The sequence below is a fragment of the Vespa mandarinia genome, chromosome 7 (genome assembly GCF_050613455.1).
Source record: "Vespa mandarinia isolate Hongniang chromosome 7, ASM5061345v1, whole genome shotgun sequence".
NCBI classification, from domain to species: Eukaryota; Metazoa; Arthropoda; class Insecta; order Hymenoptera; family Vespidae; genus Vespa; species Vespa mandarinia.
The window spans coordinates 260,874-274,218 of NC_140816.1; the positions used below are offsets into that span (position 1 = coordinate 260,874).

Consider the following 13,345-nt stretch of genomic DNA (forward strand, 5'->3'; position numbering starts at 1 on the left):
TTTCATTTTATGTATATTATTCCACATTTGATTTTGTATTTGTGATTAGACATAAAATATATTTTAAGAATTACATCTAGTATAATTATCTTAAATGTACATATTAAATTGTAATGTAGCCTCGCAATGAATGTACAATACAAAGAATTTATTTATTAGACATTAAATTATTTGCAATATATAGTTTATATTTTTATGTACACTGAAATTTGTTTTCTTACAAGAAAATTCATTAGATACATATACTACTCTAATTAAATTATTCAATCATTTCTCTAATAAATCTTTAGCTTCATTTATCTTTGCTGCAAGATATGGAGAACCACCTCGATCAGGATGATTTACACTCATTACTTTTTTAAAATTTTCTTTTACTTTTGCTTTACTTGCGGTAGGTGGAACTCCTAATATTAAACTAGCTTCCCGCTTAGTCATCTTAGATTCAAAACCACCTTTATAATATTTGCTGTTCGCTAATGACTGATATATAAAGAAATAATATAATGTAATAAACTAAATAAAATTCATTCTTATTTGAGATAAGTAACAAAAATAAATAAATACTTGAGAATCCAATTGTGATATATTTTTCAAAGCTTCTGTCATCCTTTGAGAAAAAGCTGGCATATTTTTAAGCACATAGCGTCCAGCAAAACCTGCCACAGCAAGACCTAACCCAGTTACTATTACTGTAGTAGCCTAAAATAATATATAAAATATCGATAAAATCTATAAAATAAATACAGCAAATTATATATATATATATATATATGTGTGTGTGTGCAATCAATTAAATATTTTAATAATCAACTCTTATATGAATTTCAGTTATAAATTACATGGTAACTATATATTAAAGAATGATTTCTAATTACCCATCATTATTATCGCATTACTACGATTATAGGAATTATTTATTTCAAATTATAATTATTATTACTAGCGATTATTTCATTTGTTATTTCTTTACTATTACAACACATATATGAAATCATTACACAATATTGCAACACAAAATCACTTGAAACTATAAATACAATATGAAGACATAACCTACGAATCATTAAGTCTAATCTTCTGAAATTCTTAAAGAAACAAATAATTGGCGATTTATAATTATATATCTATATTTATATGATTGTTTAAACTAACTAAAACTTAAAATATTTTATATACACAAAACATGTTATATTAGAACATTTCGAAATGATATCGTATAAAATACGTGTTTAATATCTTTCCATTTCTTACCATCGTGTGTAAACATCAAAATTAAAATCAATTTACTTAAATGATTCTAAGAATATATATTGTAAATCGATAACTGTATAAATAAATCATAAATTGTGTTCTCGTTAATTTCTCAGTTTTTCTTACCATTTTACAAAAGATTTTGAAACAAGGTGAACCTTGTCACGAACCAAGATTTTGTTCATTCGTAATTTGCGGTAAAACTAACCTAGACTACTCTGAGTGAAATTAAGTTATTATATATCATAGTAATTGTAACAATCAGCAGATGGAAGCACTTACATCATTGATTACAATTTACTTTCACGAAGGTCAATCTTTTTATCTCTAAACGTAGTTCATTCGTAAATAATTCATTAGAAATAAAATTCGTTAGATTTGTTGAAAAAAACAAAATTATTTTTCATGTTAATATATATAATAAATCATATAAAATATTTATGGTAATTAAAGAATAATTAATATAAAATTTTTATATATTGAATATTAGAATTTATATATATGTATGTGTGCGTGTAAAATAATTATATAAATATGTATAAAGTTTATTTAAAAATTAAGGATTGCGAGATATTTTTTAAATTAATTCGGAAATGTATATTGAACGATTAGTGAAATAAAATTATAATTGAACATTTAGTTTAGTTTCGATAACTAGTCAGTTTATTATTATCTTCGGTGATAATAAATTAAATACAGTAAGTACGAGAAGATCGAACATAATAACGTTTAGATATATTAATTTCACATTGTCAATTAATATTAGCGTCTTTTATTAATATATCCTGTGTTTTCTTCATTATCTTTTTCTTTTTACGATTTCATTTAATTACAAATTAAATAATTTTCTATATACGTTTTCAATTTCTCTTTTCATATATCTAATATTTTTCTTTTCTTAAATTACATAATCAAGCATAAAAATATTATTTACATTTTCTCTCCCGATTTCATTAATTCTCTCATAGATATTTTTGTTCTAAGAAATCCTATATATCTAACAATAAAAGAATCGAAAATAAGTCATCGACGACTTACGTAAAGATAAAAAAGACTATAAAAAATATTATAACATCGTGCGAACCATCAACCAAAATAATAAAATTATCTCAAATAGAAACGAAAAAGATATGACGAAAGTAATTACGTTTTTCTAGTGTGTATATATATACACACACACAAATATTATATATATATAATTCCACTTGACATTGGTAGTATGAAATTTACGTTATCGAAATTTACCTTTCCGTTTTGCAAAACAATTAAAATTGTGTTCAAAGAAATAGAAATTTACTATTTATTGTTTTACTATTGCTCATTTAGTTACATACATTGTGAATTCATTATTAATTCTCTCTCGCTCTCTCTCTCTCTCTCTCTCTCTCTCTCTCTCTCTCTCTCTCTTTCTTTCTCTTTCTCTCTCCCCCATTCTCTCTCTGTTTCGCACACATTTCCGTTAGAAAAATATCTTATCAAAATAAAACAAAGTTTCAGAGAAATAAAACAAAACTAAACAAAATAAAATGAAAATAAAAATAAAATCTGTCCAATATACAAGATGGATAAAATGGATTATAATTTCAATCGATACTAATTGTTGGATCTCCGATGATCACGATCCTGTTCAATTAAATTTACATTTGAAAGATTACAATAAGAGAGCGAGAGAGAGAGAGAGAGAGAGAGAGAGAGAGAAAGAGAGAGAGAGAAAGAGAAAGAGAGAGTGAGAGTAAGAGAAAGAGAAAGAGAAAGAAAGTAATATGACATTAAATCGATATAACTATCGAATCTCATTCGTTCTCTTGAAGATGATGTCTCGTGATTTTCACCGTGAACACGACGATTTAGCCATGACGAGAAAGAGGGAAAGGAGAAGAGAAGAGAGGAGGGATCTGATAGAAAGAGAAAGAGAAAGAGAAAGAGAAAGAGAAAGAGTGAGCAGAATTGCGTAACTATAACAGAGCTGGGATCTATATTTTAGCTCGCGTTTTGTCGTAAGAGCAGCTGCTAGTTGGAGTCTTCCCTTTCAAAAGCTTGCCTTTACGTGTTAGTATATAACCGGAGTACAGAGGCAACGAACGAAGATGGAGAACATGGTATATTCGGATGAAAAAACAAAGACGAAGAAAAGGCACCAAGGTGCAAAGAGAAGCCTCCTGGGTGGACGACCAACATATTTATAGTCACGCGCGACTTTACTCTCTTACATTCAAATGTATATACAATCTATGAATGTATCTATGTATGTGTATGCATATACGTACGTGTATATATATATATATTTTTGTATTTTTGTAAAACTTATACCTGGATATAATAGGCGACAATATGCTGCTATATTCACAAATTAGTTTTATCTTCAAGATAGTTGCATCATTGGCTTATATACACAGATGTGGTAACTCGATTATAAAAAAAAATTCTTAACGCGTAAATCCTCTCGGTACACACACATAATACAAAACACACACCACACGCGCGTGCTCGCACACACACGCATGCATATACCTCCCGAAAATCGTATAACTCATTTTCTTTTAGTTTTATGAGAGATATTAGAAATGTTATTCAATCTTATAAAGTTTGTCGGTTTAAGATAAAATACATCGGTTTTTATATTTATATTTCTTCTTACTCTATTAATGATGATAATGATAATAACAATAATAATAAAGTTTGCCTTCTTTTCATATGTTAAATTTGAAATTTTCGACAGAATTACAATGATTATCCTTAGATAAAATTTTTCAAATTCTTTAAATATTTTTATTAACCGTAATATATACTATTGCTTATCATGAATATTTACCCTGTAGCGATAAATCCATCCGTATGATTTCAGTAAATAACCTTATGCCGAATGTAATAAAATAATTCTACGTAAATAAAAAAGATTAACGAAAATAAAGAGAATTCATTGTTAAACGAGATCATTTTATTAATATTTTAATTATTACTCAAATGTATTTACATGTATGCAGATACCAAAGAGAATAACGTAAAATTAAGAAAAATAATTATTTATAAAACACAGTTTAATAATAATTAACCAAACAATTAGAGATTTGTAAAAGTAAAGAGATATTTTTATTATAAAACGTTAATTTTAAAATAAAAACAGAAATGAAAAGTATCTCGAAGATAAAAAAAGATAAAATATTTTGTAAGAATGAAAGAAATTTCACTCTATCAGAAAGATAAGCTCTAATTTATATTCGAAAATAGGTAAGTTAATACGAACAAAAAACCGATTGACTGATGTATGTATATATATCTATATTTTAAATTGCAATAAAATTGGGAGCGATCCTTTTCATTTCAGAGAATAAGGATGTTTTTATCTATCGACATTCTTAGTTCTTCTGCATATCCAAAGACTGTGTCTAGTGCTGTCCTCTACGATCTAGTTTTATAGTTGGTAGTCTGCTTCATTAGAAAGGTAGATACTCTATCTGATATCGAAAGGAAGCAACATAATAACAGATCCTATAGTGTAAATAGCGACTATCGGTAATACTAATCGTTACGTTACAATATGGAGTAAATATTTACATATGTGTATATGTACGTGAGTATGTAAAGTATATAATATATAATATATCCATATTTATACAATGCTTTTTATTTTTTTTCCTATATATATAATTATCGTTTTTTTTATAGCTATTATGGTATGTCTATTATTTTATTGCCTTTTGTAACAGTTAAATAATTATATAGCTAACAATGATATTGAAAAGGTCACAGAACGTAAAAATAGGTTAACTGTAATAATTTTATGATTAGTTAAAAATGCTTAAAGTTACCGGAAGAACGAGTACTTCGAGGGAAGAGAGAGTAGTATATTAGTGTAATGTGTATCCGTGTGCTCTGGTTACCTGTTAGAATATAACTTCGTCTTTCTAATCAATTTGTGTCGATTTAAATATAATTTATATTTTAATAATATCCTACATATTTCATATCGGTGAAGAAAATATAAATTTCGTTAAACGGAAATAAATGGTATTTAACAATTTGAAGTGCTTAACTAATGTAACATATACAGCGCTATTCAAAGTTACTCTTTTAATTAGCTTAATCGGTCTTAATCAGTAAAGATGAATAAAACAAGAAACAAACATAATTACTATTATTATTTGGTATCGCATTTTAAGTCATCAATTCGTACCACTAATGTATATACAGCGCTATTCAAAGGTACTCTTTTAATTGACTTAAAATAGCTTAACATAGTTTACCCGAATTTAGCGAGTAAAGAATAACCTAAGCGAGTATATAACTTTAGAGATAACTTTAGCGAGTAATGAATAAACTAAGAAACAAATATTATTATTATTGTTGTTGTTATTATTATTATTATTATTTAGTATAATATTTCAATCGATTAATTCGTACCGTTAATATATGTACAGCGCTATTCAAAAGTACTCTTTTAAACGGCTTAACATAGCTTAACCTAGGTTAACCGGGTTTAACGAGTAAAAATGAATAAACTAAGAAACAAATATTATTACTATTATTATTATTATTATTATTTGGTATAATATTTTAATCGATCAATTTGTACTGTTAATATGTATACAGTACTGTTCAAAGTTACTTTTCTAATTATTTTAATATAGCTTATCTAACTTAACCGGGTTTAACCAGTCAAGATGAATGAACTAAGAAATAAACATCATTATTACGATTATTATTATTATTATTTAGTATAGTATTTGAATTGATTAATTCATATCACTAATATATATAATATATATAATATAATGCTATTCAAAGTTACTCTTCTAATTAGCTTGATTAGTCTTAATCGTTAAAGATAAAAAAAACAAGAAACAAACATCTTTATTACTATTATTTTTTGATGTTGCATTTTAATTATTCAAATTTGTGTCGCATCTTAATGAAGCGCGATGCAGTTAATAATGAATTACATATGACCCATTTATTTGATGTAACAAATATGTAATAAACTTTCAAGCGTAGACCGATATCTATCGATATACGAATCGAAACACACAAGTCGAAAGTGGAAAATCGATTCTGAATTCAAATGAAAGTATAGTTAAAGAGGAAAAACAATAAGAAGAGAGAGAGAGAGAGAGAGATGTATACATATATATATATATACATATATATATATATGTATATGTATAGACGTATATACATATATACTTAGAGACATTTACGTTCGCAGGCAACTAATCAAATAGATACAAGCACGCATATGCATATGTATATAAATATGAAGTGTAATGTCTCTCGTAAAGATCCTTGTAAAAAATCAAATTAAGATGAGCATACGTTTTAGATTAGTCGTTGTTATGTATGTATCTATGACAAACTTTAGTCGAAAAGTATCAAACATACGTGCAATCGATAACACAGTGCTTCTTTGAAGCGCTTCCCTTTAACTTTTTCAATGCCGACTTCTTATTCGAGAACAATGGACGATGTATGCAAAAAGAAACGTGAAAAGCTTCGAACGGTATATATGGTAAGCGTATATGCGTACGTGTATATGTGTTTGCATAGAATAGCCACGTTCGCTGGTCTCATAGAACTAAATTACGAAAAAAGGAATGAATTTCAAAATAAAAAAAGAAAAAAGAAAAAACCAAAATCAAATCGGATCAAATCGAATCAAATCGAATCGAATGAAATCAAATCAAATCGCGACGTGCCTGTATACTACGTGCGTAGACTTTCACGCGGGACGATCAGCTGTAGCAAGTTAGCATGACCCTTCTCTTTTATGCCATCTTCGGCATACTCGCGTTATCATTAGTTTTAAGTTCTAACTTGATCACCATCTAACGTTCACGCCACGCAACCGTCGCAACATATATACGGTGCATTTATAACCTCGCTCTACCAAGCGATTAAATTTCGTAACCGACTCGTTTAGTGAGTTTCTCGACGACACTGCAACAACTCTCTTTCTCTCTTTCTCTCTTTCTCTCTTTCTCTCTCTCTCTCTCTCTCTCTCTCTCTCTCTCTCTCTCTCTCTCTCTCTTTCTTCCTACCTCCCCCTCCCTCCGTCCTCTGTACCTCTTTCTCTTTACCTCTTTCTCTTTACCTCTTCCTCTCTCTTTCTCTTTCTCTATCTCATTCTTGTTTTCTCTCCCACCATTTACCACCAATCCTACACGAACAGAACATGTAAATACATATATACATTTTTTATGGATGTATGCGTAAGTACATTTTTACGTTTACGTCTATACGCTTTGTATCATATGTTTATCTTACTTTTTTATCTTACACATAGAGAACGTTTATCAATTATATGTTTATTTTACATCATATCTAGGTAAGTATCTATATTTAGGAATATCAGACATATGTTATATTATACATATTGTTACATATTCACATGTGTTCTATATTCTTTATAACAGGTGATTATCATTATTAATGTTTTTTTTCTCTTTTTTCCTTTTTTTTTTTTTTTTTAATTACTTATAAAAAGTTTTTATTGCAATCAGAGCTCGCAGAATTCACTCTATAAATTAGATGAAGATGAAAAGGAGAAAAGAATGATTTTTTAAATGCATCGATGATAACAATTTTTCAATTAAATTAATTGTATCCAATTGTTTCGCTTTATATAAGATATAAGATATGTAGATATAGATAAATTTGTTTATCGTTTTAAGAAACGAATCAATTCAATTATGAACAGTTTTATTAAATAATTGATTTCAATGTTGTCAGGCTTGTCGTAGAATCGACTGGCATCCTATGTAAATCGTTAATCCTTGAAATCAATGAAAACGTTATTTCATCATTTCCATAAATCGATATGAATCCGTTTGGCTTGTTTTTTTTTTTACTACCAATATACAATCTCTTGCGCGCGTGTCTATATGTGAAAATCGTTGCAGTATACATATATATATATATATATATATATATATATATATATCAAGTACCCTCTCGCTTTGCGATATAATCGTGTATCGAAAAGGAAAATATACAAATGTTCGAACATTATTTGATGCTATTATGATATACTACGAAAATATACTTTTTTATTTATGGATAAAGATATAACGGTAGAGATAGATCATTTGAATATTTTATCTCAACCGTGTACATGTTCTTTGCTCGAACGTGAATCAAAATTAATGAGCTGATGATTAACCTTTGTATATATTTATTAAACGTATGTGTGTATCTGTAATATACATGTATACATATATATCCACATTCATATGAAATAATGTATGCCTACATATATGTGTGCGGTTATACAAACGTTAATATATCGTCAATTAAGCAATCCTCACAAATATTTCATTTATTTACGAAGTAGGACATAATAGAGAATCCACAAGCTGAGTAATTCAATATGTTAGAACGTAGGTGTGTATGTTCGCCTGGCAATTAAGCGTTAGTCGATTATTATACGTACAATATTATATGTGTAATTTGCTTCTAGTTAATCGATAAAAATAAACGCGACTTTCGATCCACCAATCGTGCATACATACATATACATATAAAAATCGAACAAACGGTCTTACATAAAATCAAATAAATTATATCTGTTGGGGGAAAAAAGGATGAAAAATTTCGAAATATCTGCGAAAAAATCGATCGATCGTGGTAAATTAAACTAACGTGTTTTTTTTTTTTTTTTTTTTTTTTTTTTAATAAAGAGTAGAATGCTTTATCAACTTATATTAAACTGAACTATCGATCTTTTTGTTTTTTTATCAGTTCTTTGGCGACGTAAATTAATTCATAAATATGTACTTGTATCGAATGATAATATAATTATGTAGTTATAATATTTATGATAATTTATATTATTTTATTAATGCTAAATAGTAAAGAGAAGAATCTATAAAATCACATTTGTTTAAAATAATAGATAATTAATTTAAATACAAATCGATTATCTTTCACTTTTTTTGCAAAACGATTCATAAATAAATAGATACATAATTATAACGAATAGTGATCTAATTTATTATATCATGTATATTAACGTTTGTGTTACATTACGAAGAGAATAATCTATAAAGTTTCATTTGATGATGATTCGTAAACAAGACGATAATTCATACGCGTCTAACGCGTAATGAAACCACGCATTAGAAAAGATATTTTCTCACTCATGAGATATTTTGGTAAAGAGGATAGAGACGGATAAATTTGTTTCGAAAGCTCACATATCCGTTAGTGATATACATTCCTTAGTAGAATATAAATATCAATGCGTTATTATGATGCATGACATATTCTATGCTTAGCGCATAGTTTTTTGTTTCATTATAAGGCTTGGAGTTATTCTCAATGCTTCTTTCATCGAAAAGGAAGGATCGTCTTTGTAGCAAAGCTTAATCGTCGTTAGTGTAAACATTATAAAAATAAAAGCCAGTAATACGTTTAAAAATTCGTTGAATTAATAGGTTTCTATACATGCATTTATTTAAATATGTAATACATAGTATGTAAGCTTGTATGTATTTACACGTATGTATCTACATGAAAAGAAAATATATAAATAAAAAATAAAAAATAATATAAAGTTTATGTTCGTTGATTCGTTTATATTTCAATTGTAATGCTCGTAATATTTGTCAAATAGATTTACGTTGAAAAGAAAAAACGAAAACGAATGATACTTAGAGCGATTAAAGATAATTAAAAAAAAAAGTAACAATATATCTAAGAGAATGTAAAAGATTTCTTAAAAATAAGCCAAATTGTAAAATCGATATCATATATATCGTAATATAAAGTATAATATATAACAACAAAAAAAGTAAGATTAACGATTTCGATTAATTTTAATCATCTTATTCTCTTAAATGTCGTACGAAACAAGTTCGCGCACCGCGGGAATTTGAAAAAAAAAAGTGTTTCGTTTTGCATATTTCTTTTATTTCCCTATTCCTTTTACACAATATCAAGTCTCTCGTGTGATTTTTTTTTTAAATGATAACGAATAATTGCATACGTAGTCCTTACAGTCGACTGGAGCAATGTCGTGCAAATATCGATTGGCCAGATTCATGCGAAATGCTCTTTAAATACACAAATAGTTGACATTTGTATCTATCCTCTCTTAGCTAATTTTGGCAAACGTTTAAAACACAATACAAGGTTGACATTCAAATCATGTAAATCATATGTATCTATATATATGTACACATACGCCTTGAATATGTTTAATAAGAACAGAAAGATTCGTATTTCATCTAAAGAAAATAGAAGAAAAAGCAAGATTATTAGAATATATTGATCTGTACGAATGAAATTATTGTTTCTATCGAGAGTTAACCTAAGTACATAAATCAGGTGTAAATCTTAAGGGGTATCAAATTAGACGTATATTGTACGAGAGAAGACGCAAACATAGAGCAAGACACATTTCTCAAGGAACGTACTACAAGCAAGATTATGAGAGAGAGAAAGAGAGGAGAGAGAGAGAGAAAAAGAGAGAGAGAGAAAAGGCACCATCGTGCGTTAAGAAAGGAATAAGAGGAATGTGTGGATGTATAGAGGGATATTGAGGAGGGTAAGGTGGGATAAAAGAGAGAGAGAAAACGCGATGGAATACAAGTCGAAGCGTTTCGTAGTGGGGGAAAGCACGTCCCCCTCTTCTCCCAAGCATCGAAACGTTAGCACGTCGCCCTTGCTATCGCACAGAATCACGGATAAATCAAACATGGCGATTCGGTCGCTGTTTACGGTCAAGTCGTACGGAACGTAGTTGTGAGACTAGGAAGGTCGTTGTGCATGAGCTTGTGCTTTTAACGGTGATGAGTACTTGTGCCACCGTAAATCGACCGATTTTAGTTAATATTACGAATATGGAGGAACAAAGCGCGAAGGAAACGGTGGAAAAAGCGTCGGACGGTATCGAAGATGGTGTACACGACGCGAAGGGTGTAAAAGAGGTCTCGACGCCTGCGGCGTCATCGTTCCTCTCTTCGAGGCAAGTGTCGCGATCTAGCGGCGAAAATGCCGATACAAAGGCTCGCCATAACGGCAAAAACGTGAGTATTGAATAATATGACATTACTCAAATTTAATTTTTATTTTTATATTACTGAGATTTAATTTTTGTTTCTTTTATAATAAAAATTAATGATATACATTCTATTTCAAAATATTTATCTTTGTTATCTTTTTTTGTTAAATCTCGTTTAATGATTATTATTTTCATCTTATGGATATTTTGCGAGATACTTATTTTTTAAATCGATATTTCAAAGTTCAAATTATGAAGTAAATTTTAATTTATTATTTATTTATTTATTAGTTAGTTAAATATCCAAATTTAATTATGTACATAAAGGAAAAAATATTCTATATGAAAATTTTACATAATTTGTCATATGTCATATTGTTAATATCATATGATTAAATAAGGATAAAATTATAAAATTAGGTCTGTAATATTGATTTGAAGTTATGTACAGTAAATTTTTTTGAAGTAATATTCTGTAGATATATAGATAAAAATTTGAGTAGTTTTACAAATTATATTGTATTTAGAGAATATGTATAGATTAATTTGTTTAATTTTAGTGGCCTAAATCTTTGATTCGAAGATGTGGTAAATTTGAAAGCGGCAGTGGTAGTGGGGACCAGGATGGTGGAACGCAAGAAGATGGCTCAGACATAGTTACAAAAAAAAGAAAGACTCGTAGAGGGAAACCTAAGCATAAGAAATTGAAACCATATCCAAAACAACAGCTGTCTTATCAACAACGAGCACGTTGTAGATCCATTGGAAGACTTGCAAAAACGGGTAGGCAAATCCGAGCACCTTATAATACAACGCAGTTTCTTATGGATGATCATAGTGACTTGCCTGATCTTGATCAAAAATTATCAATAGCTGCATCTTCAGATTTTGGAGTTACTACTTTTCAGAAACCCCCAGCACCATCTCGTACTAGAGATTCCAGTTTCAGCATTGACTCAGACGAAGACTACTTTTACTCTTCCCCAGAGGATGAAGAAGAATTTTTGACAAAAGAGTTTTCTAGTGCATATGAAGATCTTCACGCAGAAAGACTGAGCACATTGAGTAAATCTGAATTAATACAAGAATATTTACAATTAGAGGCCAAAGTAGACTTACTCACTAAAAGATTACGTGGGAAGAATATCAGTCAGACAGAAGATAAAGAGATAGACAATAAGAATGGAATAACTACTGAATCTGAAGTAGCAAAAAAATTAAAAATCTGTCAGCAACATATTGATGACTTATTAAAGCAAAATGAACAACTAAAAAGAGAAAATGAAGCATTGAGAGCACAAAGGCATGGTAGTTCTGTCTCTAGTGTAGACAGTGAAAGCGATAGTGATAGTACAAGTAATGGAAATCGTAGTATATGCGGTTGTCCTCTCAGGAATTCAGAATATTCTCCAGAACACGTATCGTGTAAATGTAGACAAGAGAACAGTGATAAAGATAGTAGCTCAGAGTGTAGTACTGACAGTAAGAGTGATTGTTCCGATATTACTCGTAGTACGACTTCAACACCACCAATTATTGTTACAAATGGACATGTAGTTATAAATGAAATCAATGGCCTACCTACATAAATATTTCAAAAACATACCTGCGTTGCTGGTTTGTTTGTTGCTGAGACAGTCTACATATAATAATTCTATGCATCTATATTGACTGACAAGTTATCTTTCTTCTAATGCTGATCGTTAAATTTTAGACTTTTATCTAACACATTTTGGATCTATGAATTACCTTCCTTTTATTCTTTAAGACTGCCTCATGTATACAATATATATGTGTAATAATATGTAAAATACATAAGTAATTATCATTATAACAGCGCAGTTTTGGTATCTGCTTGCATCAGATTATGTTATTAGATTTATTATTCTATCAGAATGTATATTTTCAATCATCATCACTTTTTATTATTTTAATAATTTTTCATTTACCATATTGCACAACATTAGAAAGTTCAATTATATTTTATCATCTTGCATATTTTTCTTCATAAATTGTTCATATATTTATACAAAAATTATATAATATTTACAGGCCATCAACTATTCCATAAATGTATATAACAAACAAACATGTATATGT

General features: G+C 28.7%; 2 protein-coding genes across 5 annotated transcripts; one reads left to right on the forward strand and one right to left on the reverse strand.

Annotated features, from left to right (window-relative positions):
- Positions 1-133: 133 nt before the first annotated feature.
- LOC118440564 (mitochondrial import inner membrane translocase subunit TIM14) lies at positions 134-3,697 on the reverse strand. Of its 4 annotated transcripts, none has more exons than XM_085658304.1 (3): positions 3,562-3,697; positions 565-699; positions 134-480 (listed from the first exon to the last, which is right to left on the reverse strand). In XM_085658304.1, exons 2-3 carry the CDS (start codon positions 625-627, stop codon positions 268-270), a joined length of 276 nt encoding a protein of 91 aa, XP_085514430.1. In that variant the 5' UTR covers positions 628-699; positions 3,562-3,697; the 3' UTR covers positions 134-267. The 4 variants fall into 4 exon arrangements, with proteins under 4 accessions (XP_085514430.1, XP_035719688.1, XP_035719689.1 ...); XM_035863795.2 differs by lacking the exon at positions 3,562-3,697 and adding an exon at positions 1,378-1,498; XM_035863796.2 differs by lacking the exon at positions 3,562-3,697 and adding an exon at positions 1,252-1,392.
- Positions 3,698-10,900: 7,203 nt separating this feature from the next.
- On the forward strand, positions 10,901-13,300 carry LOC118440562 (uncharacterized). Its single transcript, XM_035863791.2, has 2 exons — positions 10,901-11,270; positions 11,806-13,300. Exons 1-2 carry the CDS (start codon positions 11,034-11,036, stop codon positions 12,832-12,834), a joined length of 1,266 nt encoding a protein of 421 aa, XP_035719684.1. The 5' UTR covers positions 10,901-11,033; the 3' UTR covers positions 12,835-13,300.
- Positions 13,301-13,345: the final 45 nt, after the last annotated feature.